Raw genomic sequence first — 22300 nt, 5'->3', positions numbered from 1 at the left:
TCAATTTTTCATTATAACAGTTTCTAAGAATAACTTTTTTTAGCACCGATAATTGAAGACTGCTTCAGTCAATTCTGGTCAACTTTAGTCAAACTATTGTTTCCCCCTCCCCAAGACTTTTGAACTTCAGATTACAGATTGTTCACATATAAATGCAATTATTTTATCAACTGATACATGTTCCATTCAAGCAATATTACTTAAAAGCAGATTTGTAAATCATCTGAAAAATTATGGTCTAGACATACATAATTTAAACATAAACACATACTATGCTGTTGTCTACTAATACCAGTTCTATATATAATTTGTTTTTACATTTTGATAGCAATAAGCAAAAATTATATCAGAAACTTTTATCTCATTACTTCATACCATAATGAGAGCTTCACCTCTTGACATATTTGACTGGAGAGTTAAATCAACTTAATCAGATTTTGTCCATACCATAATGAGAGCTTCACCTCTTAACAATCTGGAGAGTGAGACTGAAATCAATAGTCAATCATTATTGATTATAGATAATAAAGTCACTCAATATCTACTTAATAGACTGTCTGTACAGGAAACGTCGGATATAAAGAACAAGAGAATTGGTAGACCTAATGGATGTTCAAAGAACAAACGCTAATTCCAAAGGGCTAAGTATGCAAAAGGGAGTTATGATTCTTGTACAATAAACTTCTCCTTATTGAGACCTATCTACTACGAAGTTTCATGCTGATATCTCTTATAGTTGTTGTGATATGATCTGGAAAAAATTATGACAGACAGACAGACTGATGGAAGGACAAAGTGGCAAGTATATGCTCTAGAATGCATAAAAAACTCCCTTAAAGTCTCAGATTGTGCCTAGTTCCTGGATGGATACCACAATGTATTCAGGAGAGATCCTTAGTATATAATAAACATATTACAGGTAAATACAGGATTTGTAACATCCAAGAAATGCATAATTTATATATATAAGAACTGTTTTGGATGTTGATAATCCTATACTATAATATAAAATGCATAATCTATATATCAAAATTGACATTACCTAAGTATATTTATGTATCACATGCTATTTGATATCCCTGTGAAAAAAATCACTATGTAAAATTTTGATACAGTAATATCTGTGTGATAGATCACTGTGATTCAGAGGGATCAAGTACTACTTCAAGTCAGAAAAGTTTGTAGATTTCAAATTTTTCCCCAAAAATAGCAATGGTTTTCTTTTCTAAATTAACAACTAACTCACAAAATCCATAAAAAAAATCTTCTGAATAAGTGGCATCAAGATGTATTTGATTAAATTTTCAAATTGTAGAATTCAATCCAATATATGATGGACTGACACTACAATTTCAACAATGACAAAGTAGACTCACCTTCCTCTCGGACTGTCTGTATAAAAGTTCCACCTGTGTTTGGGGGTTTCCATTCAGGGTTTGTTAGCTGTGATAAAAACATACCAAGAATAATGAATACCTTTTACCTCACCTAAATCAGATATCGATGACAAATTTGATTTAAGTCCTACACGCATACAATTTAAGAATAGCCCTTTTAAGTATATAGGCAATGTATCACTTATTTTACAGTACTTTTCCACTCGGACATAATTCCCATCTCATGGTCTACTTAAATCATGGATTAACAATAATAGACAAATAAACTCAACTGCACTTGGACAAAACAATTCAAACTAAATAAAGCTGAAACCGAAAAACACAAGTGCTAAGGAAATGCTACAGAAATGCTATGGAAGAGCTTTTCTTAAACTGGAACAGCAAACATGCATGGGTTTGCATGACATTTTCTGTGTTGTATTACTATTGTTGGTAATAATCATGGAGCATTTAATTTCAATTTATTCAAGGTCATTAAGGATAATAATGAAATACCCAGCAACACTGAATCCTCAGAAAACAATTCATTATTACGAGTATACATTGACACTAATGTAAGGACACCGTTGCTAACGATGGAATAACACCAAATCACCTGTTAACTAGTTACAACTAGGCCAGACACCAGAAATCAACCCTGTGATACTGAATATACAATGTATACTTACATGGAAGTGCATTAGGGATAATTCTGTCTTGCCATCTTCTGCCTGGTTGTACTGGTTTGCCTCTGTATCTACTTTGTGGGCCCACTATATAAAATAAACCAGTTCTAAAAGCATTATAGACAACTGTAAGTGCTATTTATTATTATAGAACATTGAAAGACTTTGTCTATGAATAAACGATAAATTTAAAGTCCATTTTATCTCTCCATGTAATGTTTTTTTAAGTGAGGACCACTAATATGTTTTCAATATCAATCAAACTAAAACAGATATTTTTCATGTGTTAACAGTATCAATGAAATTACTTTCGTAAAATCAGCTGGTTGATATATATATTTATCTGTGCATCACAATTCTAAATAAGTTTCATCAAGTGTCTACAGTTATGAAAACCTATACTATCTATTGATCTCTCACAAAGAATTGAAAATGAATGGTGACTCTCTACTTCTTCTATAGCTTTACTACATGCTTAAGTTTGGCCAAAATTGGGTATCCAAAATCACCAAAGGGACATAACTCCGTACAGGCAGGAATGGACCACAATCCTCAAAGTCAGTATACCAAAATAATCAATGTAACTCCCAGTAGCTGAGTGACCTCTCACCTCTGGATGGCCATGTTTTCTAACATCCATCTGAGCAAAAGAACAAACATCTCCAACTCCCACTACTGTGACAGTAAAATTTCGGAAGAAGTCCACGATCTCCAGCGCCTTGTGTCTGAGACACAGACACAAGATGAAAGGTGTGACGAGAGGACTAAGCAGCTCCTCTAGTAGATAGGACTGTTATAATGTAAGCAACATATATAGGATCTTGAAACACATTCCATAAAATTATGTATGAAATTTGTAGAATTGTTTTTTTTTTTGTATTTTTTAAAGAGTATCTTGAGAGATAATATAAAAAAAATGTGGGATTATTTTTTATAAATCTCACACAAATTGGCAATTAATTTTAGGTATACTTCACGATATTCAGAGTCAGCATTGTTTAAAATCTTTGTCTACTATGAAGTCTGTTGTCCTTGTCTGAATTGTGAAAGAATAATTTAATCTTCAGCATACAGGTGTGGCAACATTTCGTTATCATTTTATGGTGTAAGAAAACATATAACATTACATCTCTACCCTAAAATATGTATCTAACACACCCAAAAACTCGCACATGTATATTTTAGAAAACTTCTTCATCATACATACATTCACCAACAAGTGATATTTCAGTGTAATATAAAATTTTCCAAAAAACCCTACAATTTACAAAAAAGAGAAGAAATGTAATCAGCAACAAAGACAAGGAACAGAAATATACTACTTACAAGTTTGTACTGGAAAAGGATTGCAAATTCATCCCGGACTTTGTAGGTGTGAGCGTTGCCTTTCCAGTAGTCTGGGATGTAGTGTATGTGGGACAATATGTTCCTCATCAGTACCTCAGGACAGTACACCATGTGCTAGGGAGAAATCATTGTTACTATGTAGAATATGTTTGAGAAATATCACTACTGGACTGGACTTTAGGTCAAGAACTGTTTCAGCTAGAGAGAACTCTTTAGCTCAAGAACTACCTACAGCTTCAGCTAGAGAGAACTTCTCTTTAGGTCAAGAACTGCCTACCGCTTCAGCAGGGGAGAACTTCTTTTCAGCTCACCAACTCCTTACATATCTTTAGCTCAATCATCAGAACATAGAATTAGTAAAGCTGAGCTCATTGGTTTGATCCCTAACATTTAAAAGTCAGTATGGTCCTCATAGGAAGTTCTAGCCTAAGAGTTATCATGACAAACTTCACCTGTGAATAAGATACTATTATTTTCCCAGTGGTACCTACCTCATCTGGGATAAGGACCCGACATGCTGTCACAACCAGGCCTGTAAAACAGATTTCAACAGAATTTGAAATTGGTAATCATCTGTAATGGATTTAACAATTAATAAAATAGCCGGGACACAAAAACTTTTTATAATTCTTACTACATTATTATCCTTTTACTAAGAAGAAAAAAATTTTTTTTTTTTATATTTCAATTCAGAGTTGGTCATTACGCATTTTACTGTACAAGATGGTACAAGATGCTTGTATTCTTACCTGCTAGTGAGATGGTAGTGAGGACATGTTCTACGCTAAGGACATCTTCATCATACACAGACAGGACAACCAGTACAGCCAGTATGGAGCCAGCAAAGAAGGCAACATTTCTGTAATACAATTCAGAATCACCTTTAAAACACAAGTTTTTATCTGACAAACATATATCATGATTACACATTTAACAATAATCAAACACAAGCAGGATGTAAACAAAGCATCAGAGAGTGAATCCATTATCAATCTTCTGCAGAAAATGTTTTTTTTCTTTGCTACATCATTTACCACTATTATATAACTTTCTTTATCTCATAACTGGCCTATTGTGTCATGTTACATGGCCATGTCATCGTAAGACACATGTATTATAACACTATTGTGACACCATAAATAGGTCAAGTCTTGACGGCATCACATGACTGTTTTTGTACTCAAGAAACCTATTGGAGTTGACATAAATCAGTCTAACCTGAAAACTAATTTGAGAGTTTTCACTTATTTTTCTCAGAAATAAAGGCTATATATGATAAATAGAAAATTACACATGTGCCAATGCATAATGGGATTTATTTAACTTGTTAGAGATTGGGGAAGAATCACATAATTGAACTCACTACATAAATTTAATAGTGCAAGATTAACAACATTATAGAAAAGTTCATGGATGAATATCATTCAAGTGTGTATATCAAGCATAACAAAAACAGAAACATTGAAAACCAGATTGATGCAATAAACTGTGGTAAAAAAATTAAATAAAAATGAAACTTGTTTACCTGTACACTAAACAAAACTTACTTGGCCATGATAATGGTTATTCGAGAAGTAAAGATATTCATGTACATATTTGCAGCTGGGTATCCTCTGTTTAACCTGAAATATGATTAAAGGTTTTTAACTCAATTCAAACATTTTCACTGCAATCATTAAAAAATATTCAGACAAGCTAACTGTCATTCCTGTAATATTGTTACATTATTTCACAAACAATTTTAAACCTGGACCGACTCAGTTTTTATTGCAGAAGTTATGACATAACAGTGTATGTTATCCTGACAAAAAATCACATGATTATTGATCACCAAGTGACTGTTGTACTGACCTTGCGTTGTATTCGTGGTCCAGCTCATTAAAATGTCTTAAATACAACCGGGAATAGTTAGACCTGAAAATAGCAAATTATAACCCTTGTAATGTAATGAGGTAGGACAAACCCCAGCTACTGTCATCAGTATTTAAAAATCACAAGAAACACATGAAATCATTAAAAGGAAATTGAACATGCTGCCTTCCTTGGATATATCATATTTGTTACAAATCTAATATAACTAAAAATGGCATATTTCTAAAGCCAAATTCAGAGTTGTGCTCAACTGGCATCCAGCTTAAAAGACTTAAATGATAAATGCTTTATATCTTTCACAGGCTATCATGATTTTGTGAAAGGTTATGTGCTTGAATACCAAATAGCTTAAGAAATATTCAGATAATTTTGAAATCCCTCTTTCTGGACTATAAGTTATGTATGGTGATGATACTTAAACATAAAAATCTCTGAACTCTGTTACAGTCAACTTTATATTTAAGTATTGAGGCTTTTACTTAACAGTAACACTTACCATCGTCTAGCTCCTAGTATGCCTGGCTGTCTTTTTATCAGCTGGAAAGTAATAGTGCCAGAAATTTAAAGCATTGACAACTTAAAACAAGCGATCATCAAGGTCACTTCTAGTAAATGTATATACCATGTAGAAGAGGTGTGGGGTATCAACTTATGGACTTTGGGCTTTAAAAAGCTTATCCAAAAATCTTTGAAGTTTTAGATGCTGATGCTAAGGAGAAAACAACTTCAGCACATAGTTACTTGGAATCTGTCATATTTCAATAGTTTTGGTAGTTATATACCAATGTTTCACAACATCAAAGGTTCATTCAAGTATCAATAAAACCTGGCATGACATAAGGAATTATAATCATTGGTTATATTACTGGGTTTGATCCTATTTTTTAAAGGAACACACATATTATAAAGAAAATAGTCAAATATTTCAATCCCAAAAACTTTCTATACAAAGTCTTGGGAGAGATTTGTTCATAAACTTACCTCTGCATATCTGAAGAAGGAGTAGAGTATTTGCCAAAGGAAGATGAGAGGGCTAAGAACTAGATTTGCTATACCTATCCACAGAATTCTTTTAGATAACCTGTAACAAGAGAAAACAGCTGTTACTGAAATACTGGTGTCTTACGCAAAACAAATTTTAAAAAGGAAATTAATTTTACATATATATTTAATCTATGTTTATACTGCCTAAATTGCTTGATTCATACAAAAGGTTTTTCTACTTAATTGAAAAAAATGGTGTTTTCATTGAGAAGAATGAGTAAATTATATATCTTGTGAATTTAAGTTCACATAAGTTTTAAATATATGCAATTGGGAATGGGGCCAAAATTTGGCCCCACTTAGCTCCCCCCCCCAAAAAAAGCTCTGAATTTGACATTATAAACAAATGTATACACTTCTTTTTTAAACTACGAGAATTTCTTTTTCATGTACAACCTTCTTAATATCAGATAAATACCTATGTTACTAGTATACTGATTTTTTTTCTGTATCTGAGTGAAAAGGACCAGGTCATGGTCAGTACTCTGGAAATACTTACATTTCCGCTAAATCTTTCCTGCGGTGAGCTTGTCGAAAATCTTCTTTTAATTTCCAATTATTTTCAAAAGGTGACCATGGTCCCCCTGAAATTAACAATGAACAATAGAAGTGTGTTTAAATGTAGCATCACAAATCAGGAAATAAGTGTGGGATAATTTTCATTAATTTAAGTAACTTGCATGCATACATTTGTTATTAATTAATTTGAAATTTATTTATTTTACAAAAATTGTGAAACAAGAGTTTTTTCAGTCATTCTTGTTGGTGGATGGAAGCACACTAGTGGTTTTACTTTGGGAGTAAACCACAATACCGACTGTTCTTGGAATCGAAATCCCAGACATTACTGGTAGGTAAAAGGCGAGTGTGTTATCACTGCACCACCCGACCACCCATTTTTGTTCTTTTTTTTCAGGTAAATAGCATCAGCAAATTTGTATTACAGAAGTGAGACTTAACCTTTCTCCATTCCTGTTATGAAAGATAATTTCTTTTTTCAACTCCTTGTAAAGAAAAACTGTGTGCCAGACTGAATAATAGTGAATTTCTTTAGAATAATTGACTTGAGAGAACATGATGTACTAAATACATGGCTGTTTGATACTTACAAAACAGTATTAACTCTAAATTATATTTCAATCCTGTACTGAGAAACGCACTGAAAAAAGAAAATACATCATTTACACGTGGAAGGGTCTTAAATAATTGTTGAAATAAATAGCGAGGTATGAAAATAAAATTGTATTGATAGTGGTGTGTGTCAAATAGGTGCCTGCTTGTACTTCCGATATACATCAATGTTTATTCACTGATGATCTTGATAAATTGCCTTCTGTTGTCTGTTACATAAACAAAATTTGGTCAACATAAATGGTAACACAACGTTAGAAAGGGTGCGGCTTATACTCTGGTTAGTCTTTTATATGGACCAAATCGGGGGAAAAAATGCTTAAAAACATCCCTGCAGCTTATACTCAGGTAGGGTTTATAGACAAAATACTGTACTATATATAATATATTATACACATTAATGGAACTGTCACGATATCAGCAATTCTTGAATATAATCACATTTTTTTTTCAATTTCTACACTTGTGCTTGCGAAAACCTCATGAAACGAGAGGACAGATTGACAGAAAATTACTTAATGTATAGACAATTATCAGAGATCTATAAATACAGCTTATTACATTGACAATTTTCTGTTTCAGCAAGCACAGAGTAAACCCAAGCATGAGATGACTGAGGCAGTTAAAATCTGTACCCTTTTTGTTTACTTTAGACTTCAAAACCATTTAAATACTCTGATGTGATGGAGACAGACATTTTCTAATTTCATATGTTAAAATTGATCAGAACAAAGTTACATCTTCTATCATATCTGAATTGTCATGTTTAAATATGTCCATTTCTAGAAGCAAAGAGATAATAACCAGTACTTACTAGTCTCCAACTAAAGGCACCTTAAATTTCACCGGGAGTAACGATTTGTTCACCATGGCAATCATGTAGTTTTTAAATCGGAGAATTCTGTGGTATAGATCTGAAAAACACACACACATATATATATATTTGCTGAGTAGTATTTCCATAAACTAATGAAAATGTCTGTAAGATAGAAATGCCCAAGTTCTGATGCATAATGCGACCTCTGACCCTTTAACTAATTTGATCACCTTGGTATGACAGGGTCATGATTTTGATGATATGATACTAAGGGGTAAATATAAACCAAAATGAACCAAATCATGGGACAGACAGACAGCCCCCTCCTTCTCCCCTCGCCCCTCACCCCTCAGCCCTAAAGACAATATATGCCTCTGTGAACTTATTACCTGCTAAATATGGTACATGTAGGAATCAATTACATTTTAGTTTACATATCTAAAGTGACTAAGAAAGGAGGCATGCTAAACAAGAAAGCGAGAAGTTCAAACATAGTATAATATGACCTAATATGACAACAATACAAAACCATGTATTCAATCCTTCCTACGTCTCATAAAATACAATTTGCAAACATGACTGAATTTCTTTTTGGGTATCATTAAAAATCAATAACAAGTATTTTGCATTTCTTGTATAACTGGGAGACATTATAAGTACATGTGAAACTTTTTTTAGGTTAATATATACAGTAGTATAATTTGATAGTTCAAACACCTTCATTCTAGACTAAAATCATCTGGATTGCAAGTTTTCTGGACTCTAAACTTTGGACAACAAAGCGTCACACACAAATTTTTTAACTGGTTGTGATATACTAAAACCTTTCTACATACTGTGTACATGGAACATTGCTTTAGTTTACCTAATTCTGTGAGTTCCTGTTTGTGTATACACATCTGCTGTTCCTTTTGAACCTCTAGCAGACATCGTTGTACTTCATGCCAAGTCATGTTGGGTAGTTCAGCCTGTAAGAGCAATGTAGCTTTGGATTAAAAGTAGTTCACACTATGTATTAATTGTAGCGATATTAAGGACATGTAAAGAGTGAGTATAAGCATATTTCATCAGAGTCTTGGTGAAATTGATCCCCTTGTGCTTACTGCAGAGAATTAATAAAGTTCATCCTCTTGTGCTTACTGCAGAAAATTAATGAAGTTGATCCTCTTGTGCTTACTGCAGAGAATTAATGAAGTTGACCGCCATGTTCTTATATTACTGAAGAGATATTAACTGAGTTTAACACTGAGTTTTTACCACAAGGTTGAACACCCATTGTCCTTATATTAATGAGGAGATATGAATGGAGTTGAAAACAGAGTATTTACTGCAGAGGTATTAAAGTACTTATTGCAGACAATAAGTGGAGTTGAACACCATGTACTTATTGCAGACAATAAGTAGAGTTAAACACCATGTCCTTACATTACTGCAGAGATATTAATAGAGTTGAACACCATATTCTCATATGACTGAAGAGATATTGGATTAAAATGAGTATGTAATAACGCACAGAAGTAAAATGAGCCAACAACAGTATACCTACTGAAAAGGTAATGAAAAAGGGGTGAGCAAATATCATTGTAAGCTGTACTAAATTAAGTAAGAGGGTGTAGAGCAAAGACCAAAATGTCTTCAATGGTGGATTCTGGACCCCTTGTCTGGATATTCAAAGGTATGCAGAGTGATTGACAGAAATGTTACAGCATTAATTTATAGAAATCAATCACAATGATCCCATTATGACTGATTTCTATGAATCAATGTAAAATGTACTATTTATTTAAGCAAATTAATATTTACAGAAGAGGTAAAAATGAATGGATCTCTTTGTACTTTTTAAATAATCTTGATGTAAAAGAATCATTCTCGGAGTGAATACAGATTTTAGAAAATATACCGCAAAGACATAAAACGAGTACTTAGTGTAGATACAGTGAGAGACGAATGTGAAAAAATTTAATAACTGATCGGAAGATATATTGAAAGATGGATGAGAAACAAGTACTTACTGCAGAGATATTGAGGGCATGAATGTAAAAAGAGCGAATCTCTGTGTATTTGATAATGTTGTAGATGACCTTGATAAGACGGAAAATCCAAAACACAAGGGCAACCAGGAGAGACAGCACTATACCAAAGTCAAATCTGAAATATTTAAATAAATAAAATTTTATTTATTTCACAACAATTACAAAACAGGTTTTTCAAACTTATATCAATCACTCCTGTTGACCTGGGTGGAAGCGTGCAAGGGGTCTTACCACGGGAAGAAATCGGAATACCTGGAGAAAACCCACATGTTTGGGCAGGTAACCCTATACCTTTTCACATCCATTCCAGGAATCAAACCCCAAATGGCGAGGTGAAAGGCAAGTGTGTTACCACTGCACCACTCGACCACCTTAATTAAACACTGATCTGAAAATTCTGAAATATATTAATACATAAATCCACATAGATGTGTAATCCTTAAACCAATTCTGGCAGAAAATTTTGTCATCACTATTGATGTTCTTTTGATTATAAAATATAAAGTTAAATTAAAAGACATACAATAATAATCAAATTAACAAATATTACATATTCTTAATGCATTTTTGATACAACTTTTCAAGTAATATGACCAACTCTTGAGATCATTAAGAACAATCAGATTGATTTGAAAGATACATTGAAATCTACCAAAGAAAAGCACTCTTACTTATCAATGGAAATCTTGTAACTAATCTCAGTGCTATTGATGTTACATCAATGTAGAATGTTCATGAGGATGTAATTATTGAGTTTTATTTCAAAATGTTGTTAACAGGAATTGCTACTCTTATGGATATAAATTAAGTGTAAGTACAAAACTTTAGGTATGATATTCACAAATTTATGTGTATGACAATTGGTACTGCAATGACAAATATTTCATGTTACATTTTTTTTCTATATTCGTACTTATTACTATTTATTTACATGAAAGATAATGAAAATCATTTAAAAAAAATTAAAATGCTTTTATCTATTTATTACTCTGGTTGTCGTTCTATGAGACACATATCCAGTAAACAAATGATGAAAATATTGTCAATCTCCATTGCACAAGTCTTCTTTCATAGAAACACAGCTAAGTCGAATCATTAGATAAATCGAATATTTCATTTGGTCTCATTAAATTTCACTTATCCATGGTTTTACTGTAAAATCACTTAACCTGTTCCTGAATCAAATTCTCTTCTAATTTGTATTTTCATTTTTCTATTTTGAAGAAATGCCACTACTTGGTTTGAGAGATACATCACATATACATACATATTATACAATGATGCGTTTATATATTTCCATCTGTAACAAAGTAACCAGGTGATATTGATTATACTTACTGGCCAAGACACTGGTCAAATGGTCGGATGGCCTCTGGAATAGTGACCTTGTGATTTGTCATGTTGGGTTGATTGGCAAACAAGATGTCATATCGGACACATGACGCTAGAAAGGTTGAGAACCATACCACAAACACAAATTGTCTGCAAATTGTAAAGAACACAAGGTAAATCTTTTCATAATGTCATTAAAACCAAAACAGCTGTACACAGGGAAACAAATCATTTACATAATGGCTCAGGGTCTTTTACAACTTCTCATAAAACAGTTAATATTCACCCACTGTTTAATTCAATTTGCCCTTAATATCATATAATAGCCCATATTTTATTTCTGTCCTGTTTGTTTAAGAGTGAAACCAATAATGGTAATCTACAAGTTTCCTTAGAAATACTTATTAATGGTATATAATAATAAGTATTACAATTTACACAGATCACAACATATTTATCAGGGAAAATAAACTCAGGAAGTAAAACATGATCTCTGACAGTGTCACAGGTAGGGCTTATTACAGGACTGATGACAGTAAATACAGCAATTATTTATAATTACACTGAAAATACTACTTATATAGAAGTGTTTAGACAGCCCAGACTTACTGTCAGATAAATAGAGTAATTTTTTATATATAGATAAATCACTATCCTTGACTTTCTTTATCAACAAATAAGATTTCTTTTTTCAGTTTCAAGTGTTCCACCTGTATATCTATCAATGTCTATAAATATAATTTCAAATAACTACAGCTAAGTGAATTTTCTTTTTAAAAGTGTTTCACTCAGATATATTGGTAACGTACATGAGTTGTAGAATATCCTCCACCACCATACAGACATAACCTCCTCTTTGATGGAAGTTGTATATCCGTGCAAAAAAGTCATCTAGATTCTCTATATGGTTCCAACGAGCTACAATTTCAAAAATTTTATTATGTATTAACTCATCTTCTAAAAAGAATTACACTTTGAATTATGTTAAAATAAAAAAGTAGATTGAATGCAATTTATCCATTCTGTTATTACATACACTGTACATGCCTTCAGGAAAATCTACCAGAAGTTAACATTTCATATTTTGAATACTATAGAATAAGTTCTTACCTAAGAAGTACAAAGGTCAAATGAATAGAGAGTACAGTACTAGGACATGTCATTTGTGCTGATATAAAACAGTAAGGTGTTCTACATAAGATATTTTCCATCTGGCAATTAATACAATAACGGGAGGCCTAACAATACACATACATCTATGAACTGGACACTATCTTATCTGGAGACCTGTCCATTCTAGACCTGGTCCAATGAAGTATTCCCAATCATTCTAAACCTGAACTAAAAAATGGCCCTTTTTTATCCCGGGTGTCCAGTTAGGGAGAACCACTAGTGATCTCTTCATAAAAAAATTTTTTGATATTTAAAGTTTTGACAAACTAACATTCAGTTACCTTGTAATTTCATTAGTAAGTATACAAATATTTGTTTACCTGTTCTGTATTCTTAATGAATGGCATAATGATAAGATATTTTACATGTTATAAGTTTTCTTTAAAGATGTAAAATACATATTTTCAGCTGATTACATGTACTTATGTATGTCACCTAGAAATTAATTTCTGATTTTTTTTTAAACTTCCAACAAATCATATCTCATCAACTATCCAACCAAAATCATGTGTCCTAACTCAAGATCTAAAATGTTTTGACCTGAAAACATTGTGATATCAAATCAAGAGCTTTTAAACTAAAACCAGTTATCCAATTGATGGGTATGTTATTTCTAATATAAATTACAAAGCTTTAGAAAGTGAATTTCGGATATATGGATGCTTACAGCTCTCAGGAACCACATGAATCATAAAGTTGGTGTCATGGACTGGAATTTCATTGTCATCTGTTTCTTCCTCTTCATCATAAGAAGCCAGTGACTGGTACTGCGTCTCATACTCTGCCATTCTGATCACATTCAGACATCCTTATGTAGAATTAAAACCTAAAAATTCAAATTTAATTCTGTTAGATTATATGGTTGATATATTCCCTCAAAATTTCAGAGTACAATGTACATGAATATTGGTCATTCATTAACAGAAATATATTGTGTAACACAAACATACAGACTGGCATATCATCATGTGCTTATCCTCAATACTCCTGGGGTTACAATCACAAGTACTCAAGCTCAAGCCCATTGACTCTCAGTTAAGACTGCCTTCCTGAAATGGGTCACTGCTGTCCTATTTCTTCCTAAGACAGATGTGACTCCCTTAACTCCTCAGCTCTGAACCTACCTGGATCTCCAGAAACTTGTCCTGAGTCTATCATATTTTATTGTTTATTCATTTCAAACCTTATAGATCATTAGTATAACAATTAAATACATAAGAATAAAAAAATATTCAGACGTTATATAAACAATAACTTATATTGTACAAGAGGAGAAAAAAAAACAGACTGGTGAGCAATTGAGTACACATAAGAGTATGAAAGGATAAGAGAGGAACAATCACCACATGAATAGTGCAGGACAGTACCATTTTATCTTATATCTGAATCTTCTCTATCTCTACCTATACCTCTGTATATAGTGCTCTCTAATAGGGTCCTAAATATATATATCCATAATTACGCATACCTGTCTGACCTTCTTTGATATCCTTTAACTAGAACTTGTCATTGCTCTGATATCCAGTTCCCTTATAGGACACACAGGTATCCTAATGTGCTGTCAGATACCACACCAGAGATCTCACAAAGTGACCATATTAATCGAAATGTAGGTATACGTATAACTTGTATACTTTACATTCAAATTACGTATGAAAAAGATAAAATTGTTACAATTATTCAAAATACATGATTTCACTCAAATACGGCATGTAATGACTATGCTTGCTTTCAATATTTTCATTCCATCAATAATTAGGTCGATCATTATATCGACTACAATACAATAGGCTCAATTCTGAAACACATGTTAATGCGATAAACAAAACAGGCGATGAATCATCGTCAGTAATATAATTTTATAATAGAAAGAGAAAGATCGAGATCTCTCAGCGAAGTGATAATTTCTAATTACCTGCTTGAAAACGTAAATGTAGGCTGAATAAAAAGTGAATTACTGCCCCATCATTGTATTATACGTAATGCCCAAAAATGGATATTCAGCTGACCTCTTGATATGCCCTCAGCTGGCGAGAGCAAACCAAACAGACGATACAATACTTTGAAAATATTGAAGGACAACACATGTTTACCTTTCACGAAGTAGAAATCACATTGTAACGGTTGGAATCAGCTGCAAGTCTCTCACATTTTCATACTTATTGAAAAAATGCGTCTTATTCAACAGATTTCCAAAGTTTAATTTCTTTCTCAAAATGAAAACAAAAATATAGGAATTGCTTGCTGAAAATAGGTCTTACGTATGCTTTAATGCTAAGGAACATTAACAGTTGTATTTACAAGCGTTATAGCCACCAAGATCAAATTTGTTATTAAACGAACACGACGGAATTTCCCGAATGTTAACGGCGACACACGAGTAATACCGTACATGCAAATCATAGCAAAGGACTCGAGACTCACTAATGACATATATCAAAGACTTTATTAGGTTTCTTTCCATCTTATTATCTAACTATCTTGTTCATTGTACTTCAACTTACAAAAGCCACATATCATACTTTTACACGTAATTAGGGTGAAAACTAAGGATATAGAAGTTTTTTTTTTTTACTTTCTTGGTGTGCATATGTGACATGGGGTTATGCGCTACGTCAATTTTAATAAATTCTTATAAATTATCGTGCTTATGTCAATATGATCATTGCCTCCTGCTGTAGTCTCATCTTTATTTTGTGGTATAAACTTTTTTCTACAATGTCGTCACACAAGATGTACAAACAATATTGTGTCTTATTGATTTTTTGTCATAATAATAGCTATACAGATCTAATGATATATATATATACACGACAATAAATATTCTTTTATCTTGATCAAGGTAGAAGTCATCTATCACATTAAACCTCAATAAAGAGGCCACCTGTAATACAGTGCACCTCAATAAAGAGGCCACCTGTAATACAGTGCACCTCAATAAAGAGGTCACTTGTCATACAATACACCTCCATGAAGAAGTCACCTTTCATACTGTATAGCCCTATACAGTCATCTGTAATATTGTGTACCTCCATAAATGCCTGTCATATTGTATACCATCATACAGAGGCCACCAGTGTCATACTGTATACCTCCATACAGTGGCCACCAGTGTCATACTGTATACCTCCATAAGGAGGCAACCAGTGTCTTATTGTATACCTCCATACAGAGGCCACTTGTCTTACTGTATACCTCCATACAGCAGCCACTTATCTTACTGTATACCTTCATACAGAGGCCACCAGTATCATACTGTATACCTCTATACAGAGGCCACCAGTGTCATACTATATACCTCCATAAAGAGGCCACCAGTGTCATACTGTATACCTCCATACAGAGGCCACTTGTCTTACTGGGTACCTGCATACAGAGGCCACCAGTATCATACTGTATACCTCCATAAAGAGGCCACCAGATCCTGTTTGATCAGCAGTACAGATATTATAGAGATTTAGAAGATGATCCTGTTTGATCAGCAGTACAGATATTATAGAGATATAGAAGATGATCCTGTTTGATCAGCAGTACAGATATTATAGAGATATAGAAGATGATCCTGTTTGATCAGCAGTACAGATATTATAGAGATATAGAAGATGATCCTGTTTGATCAGCAGTACAGATATATAGAGATATAGAAGATATCCTGTTTGATCAGCAGTACAGATATTATATAGAGATATAGAAGATGATCCTGTTTGATCAGCAGTACAGATATATAGATATATAGAAGATGATCCCATTTGATCAGCAGTACAGATATTATACAGAGATATAGAAGATGATTCTGTTTGATCTGACAGAATATTCCAAGTAGACATTTCAGGGTATGTAAACATCAGAATTTTTTTCAGGGACAGTAAATGAATTTAGGATTTAATACACAAGAGGCAATACCAAGTAAGCTCATTTAATAAAAAAAGTACTGTATGATGTCTAACTTGATGGGCCTATTAAGGAATACAAGTTTGCGCCTGGGAACCAAGCTGGATTTGGAGCTGATAAAATGTACAAAAGCTGACTTTGATTTGTCTTATTCACATTTCTTAACATGACATAATTGGATTGACTAAAATTTCCATGGTGTGTGTTGTTGGTGAAGCAGAAGACGTATTGCCTTGTCTTGTTCTAGTCCTTTCCAGAGGTCTCTGTTGATCTTTTTGTTTATATATTACATTCATTTCATCAAATTTGAGTTTGATTTAAAATCTTGTAGACATGACAGCACTTTCCTTCTTGTCTTTATATTCATAATAATTAGTGACCTTGGTCTTTGATCTTCATGCCTGAAGGACCAACAACTGACAAATTAACATCACTAACTGAATATTTCTGTGTTTCATTTGAAAAAAAAACAACAACATATTGTTTAGTGAACTGATCCCTGCTTTTAACATTTGCAACTCATTGACACATAAGAGGTCATTTATATATGGAAACATTATAGCATACAATTCAAATGGCCACTGGTCAAATGCAGTATGTCTCTAGGTCAGCTAGAATACAAATAATGGACCGTCTTTTGAATTATTGTCCAAATTTGCTTTTGACTCTAGCTATAGACCTCTGAAGTGACCTTTGACCTATTAATCAATCTTTGACATAATTATATCATAAATCATTTGTACTTCTTGTTGACATCAAATATTTCTGTATCATTGTTTTAGAATTGTGTAGGGCACCGGGCCCACCTATGTACAAGTCACAGTGTTGGCTCTGCCTCTTGTACTGTTTAACATTTTCTAAAGATATAAAATATTTGACTATTGTGACCTCAAAAGAAATTCAGAGTAGTTTGGTCTTCTGGAAGCTAAAAAAAACAACCAATCATTAAAAGCATTTTGCTCGTGATGTTGACCTGGTTGGTATAAATGGTGTTGAAGATTCTATTGTGAGGTGTTTTTACTCTGAAGTTATTTTAATTTGTAGTTCACAACATATTTGAACAATGTAACTTTAAAAGTAGATCAAACCTATTTTTGAGAGAAAATTTGAATACTAAATCATCCCAGGTACATGTGTATCTACTGCTAAATACCACAGCCATGGCTCTTAAAACTAATTAAATGTTGTTCAACAAGAACGAGGCCCAATGGACCTGCATAATTCACCTGGCATTGTATGATATTGAATGGTACACCCTTGGCCATTTGAGATAAAAAAGTAGAGGATGACTGATGGATGGACAGACTGATGGTAGACAGTATACCAATTTTTAAAAAAGTTTCTAGCACTTAATTTCATACGAGTCAAAAAGTATAACACAGATAGATAATAATACAACAATAAGATTTCAGTTTTTTATTCAATAAATCAGAGTAGACAATGTAATGACAATGATTGGATGAACAATAACTATTGTAACTGGGAATCACAGGTGTGGCATCGTTAAGGTCAGGTAGACTTTGGCCAGACTTTCACACATTTATCCTAGTAACATACATCATTATATACTTAAAGCAAAAGTAGAAACAATCAAATTGACCATGATTTCTATTAATTGCATTAATCAGTCTCTTAATTAGCAAGACAGCATAAAACAACAGTTCCTTAATTACTCTGGCTTAGAGTTACTTCCCCTGTCAAAATTTCTACAACTATCTTTCACATAGATATCATTTATGCATTGGTAATTCATTCGCATCAAGAATGACAAAAATAATAGGACTCGCAAAATATTTAGTAAATTTGCAAAATTTATATCCAATATGTAAGGGATAGCTATACAGTCTTTATCATATTTTTGATATCCTTTGACTTATAAACTCATATCCATGATTTAGTTATCATTATTAATTAACCATGAAGTTCAATTTTATCGGAAATTTGACATGTGTATTCCTAACTTTAATGGGACTTTCTCATCACATGCTTAAGAGTTGAGAGGAGGGGATGATGTTAGGTCAACAATGGCAAAGACCAGAGGGTAAGAAAAAAATAAATATTCATACTCTTATTGGTGAGACAGGTGGATCTCAACCTCTCAACGCAAGAGTCAAACATTTTTCAAAGCGTGTATGTGAAAACTTGATCATTCACTCTAGGGTAATATCCCCAATCTCATCAAAATTGTTACAACATTTTGTTAAATAAAAATTAACGACATCACATCATGTCGCAGAGATAAAATCGGGCACTAGATACCTGTAAACAATTAAAAAATGACCAGACTGAGGTTATTTAATTCATATCAGGTGCACATGTGTATTACAAGATTCTGATCATCTAACGTTTACACTACATTACAATCTGACCTGAGCACACTGCTTCATGGGACGAATATGTCTGGGAAAGACAATTGACTTTTTACATCAAATCTTAAAACACTAAAATATTACATACAGCTGTAGCGATTACACATACATTTCTTTCGGATTGTGCAATGAGAACTCTCTCAGAATGAATCACCAGAGTTATATACGGGTACTCCCTGGTAACACTCAAGGAACAGGTTAACTATGAGGAAGCAACTTACATCATTATTTTTATTTTATCTTATTTACTGTTATACATTTATTTACTTTTTTTCATTCGTTCTTTGGATATATGCCAACAACGCCAGAAAAGCCACCGGGATAAGACGACAACAGTCATTAATGCCAACTCTTTAAACATGAATAAGCACAAATTAGTCCATAAAGCCAACTCTCAAAACAAGTAGCAGCACAAATTAGTCAATAAAACCAATCTCTTAAACCATGAATGAGCACATACTAGTCCATAATGCCAATTTTGAAAATAATTATCAGCACCAATTAGTCAATAAATCCAATTACTTAATCAGAAACTGGCAAAAATAAGTCTATAGAATAATTTTTCAAATAATACATCATTATACTTATACTGGTCAATGATAATAACCAGATATCAAAGATTAAGTGATAGAAACTATTTAAACTGAAGACATCAGTCTGGTGGTGATATTTTGATGTTCCTGTTATTACATAATAAATACAAACACTAATACACCAGTTGGTCAGTATTATGGTATACACCCACTCAGTGAAAAAGAGGACATAATATTACATCTATAGAGGAAAAGATGAATCCTGGCCAAATCTAACCTTATTTGGAGAGAAAATAAGGCAGATTAAAGATCAAATTACCGCAAAGAGAAAGCGTAGCCAACAGCCAAACATACACAGCAGGCTGGTTGTAAGAAGAGGAGACATTCAGTAGATGCATGACTAGACAGACTATTGAACAGTCATAGGTTTTATACTACTTGTGTATTAGATATACCATCTTTACTTATATATTCATTTATCATCTAACCCATTTTGAACTTTATCATTTTTCTGAGTGGTAATTAACATTCGAAGGCAGTAAAATACCTCAATAGAAGAAGGACAGAGGTTGTCTGCTATACAAACAAAAAAACTACATGGATTTTAAGCCAAGAGAGATCTAACCAACTATATGATGTTATGACTGTAAATTACCAACAGTTCTGGAACATTTCACATCTTCAGATCTACTATCCTCAAAGTGTGGGACGACTACAAGATCTGAGTTACAGTGTAAGAACACCTACTGGTACTAGTAATGAGGATATTAAACAATGGGCTAGCTACTTGGGCATTTTATAACCACACACCCCTCCCATCCCCCTCCCCAGTCCCTCTTTGCCCCTGCTCCTTTGACATTGAGTCAGACATTTGTTGAAATCTCATAGAGGATTTAGGTAATTTATAGATATAGAACTGTGCCTTCTCAAGATATTTTTTTAAAATACATAGGTTGGTTACATTGAGTCAGACATTTGTTGAAATCTCATTGAGGATTTAGGTAATGTATAGATATAGAACTGTGCCTTCTCAAGATATTTTTTTAAAATACATAGGTTGGTTATTTACTTAAATATTTTTTACTTTGAACAAAATAGCCTGTAACTGGGTACAGCGAAGTGTCATTAGGAGTATTATCTTCAAACAACGGAGGGTGAAAGAGGAATACCAACATATATAGAACCTCATAAGCTGCAAGGCTTTCAGAGAAAAGAAATTGATAAAATAGACAAGGAAATCCACAACCCTGACACCAAATAGATAGGTAGCGACTCACTATATATTGTATACTAGTTACACATCACGGTAGACCGAGTACTACACATCACTGCAGACTGTGTACCAACATCACTGCAGACTGTGTACTAACATCACTGTAGACTGTGTACTACAAAGAAAAGTCTCCTTAATTGAGTTGTTGAACGTTTGGCAAAGTACCATTTCTCTTATCATAAAAATGGGATGTAAATTTTAAATCAAACTCAACTGTTAGTGGGTTCATACTGGATTATGGTACAATATCAAAGTTAGAGGAAGGTCTGTACCTATAACACAATCAGTGTAGGACTGACCCCATTACAAAGAATGCCATGTGGAGGATGTTGTCAGTGTATGTGATAGACTGACCTCTCCCTCATTCCTGGCATATATCACAGTAAAGATGAATCTTATTATATATGCCTTCAGTAGTCTGCTCAAATCTTTGTTTAACTCACCAAATAACCATGAGATTTTAAAGATGAAATTCACAGAGAAAAACTGAAAGTTACTAACTTAAAAAGTTTTTCTTTGATTTTACTCCAACATTATTTCTTTCTTTTTCAAGAAAATCTGATAATAAGGTCTAAAATCTGATAAGATTTAGTCAAACTACGAAAGAAATCTGGTCAATTTTGGCCAAAATACCAAATAAAATGTCATTTACTAACAAACACAGGGAATTACATGTCAAATTACCTTAATCAGACCTTTTTGACTCCTTTAAAAAGAAGGGTAAGAAAAAATTAGCTGAAGATGGACAAATATTGATTTTTGATTTTGCATTGTGGATTTACATGAATTATGTTATGTTTGTTATGATATTCAATCCAGTAAGAAATGTTTACAACAGATATGATATAAGATTCACATGAAGTTGTGTATCAGAAGAGATCCTGTGGGGTCTATGCAGGGCGTTTGGCATCCTGTCAACATCTCTTACGTCTCTATACAAACAAAGACCTATAAACAATGTTGACTTTCTAAAAATGTTCCTAAATCAGGTTTTTACATTCAACACATTTACCACAAAGATAAAAGATGTAAAACCCACCAAGTTCTGGTCTAACCAGTATGTTGTGGTACCTGGACGGCAATGTTTTCGTATATCTGGACCATTAAAATACTTGTAGACTATTCTGTTTCCCCGAAAGTGTGCCATGTTTTCTTCCCATGAATTGCGTCTGAGAAAACTAGAAGATTGAAAGGTATCTGAGGAATGGAGGCAACCATTTCCGAGTTCTCTACGTGAATGTGACATTTACATCAATTAGTGGAGGTTTACACTGTAGTACTGTAGTACCGAATTGTTGGCATGGGCAATACCAGGGGCAGTAGAACAGTATTCACATTACAATGATATCAGAGTTGAATAATCCCAAACTTGTAATGTGTAGTCTTAATGGTCAGAGTGTCAGAAAATCTAGTTTGAAACTAT

General features: G+C 33.1%; 1 protein-coding gene across 1 annotated transcript; it reads right to left on the bottom strand.

Annotated features, from left to right (window-relative positions):
• Window positions 1–1376: 1376 nt before the first annotated feature.
• LOC132559174 (autophagy-related protein 9A-like) lies at window positions 1377–14952 on the bottom strand (the record flags this gene model as incomplete). Its single annotated transcript, XM_060223787.1, has 19 exons — window positions 14905–14952; window positions 13479–13637; window positions 12448–12556; window positions 11645–11788; window positions 10286–10421; window positions 9139–9241; window positions 8271–8370; window positions 7435–7484; window positions 6825–6909; window positions 6263–6362; window positions 5778–5818; window positions 5261–5323; window positions 4957–5031; window positions 4159–4268; window positions 3901–3941; window positions 3389–3523; window positions 2673–2852; window positions 2066–2149; window positions 1377–1443 (listed from the first exon to the last, which is right to left on the bottom strand). Coding segments are annotated over exons 2-19 (1744 nt in total), but the record flags the coding sequence as incomplete, so codon positions are not given.
• Window positions 14953–22300: the final 7348 nt, after the last annotated feature.

This window comes from Ylistrum balloti, unplaced genomic scaffold (genome assembly GCF_031769215.1).
Source record: "Ylistrum balloti isolate Yb309-2 unplaced genomic scaffold, AGI_CSIRO_Ybal_v1 Utg370870, whole genome shotgun sequence".
Lineage (NCBI taxonomy): Eukaryota > Metazoa > Mollusca > Bivalvia > Pectinida > Pectinidae > Ylistrum > Ylistrum balloti.
Note: the sequence above shows the minus strand (reverse complement) of the source record. Positions and strands in the feature narration are given on the sequence as shown.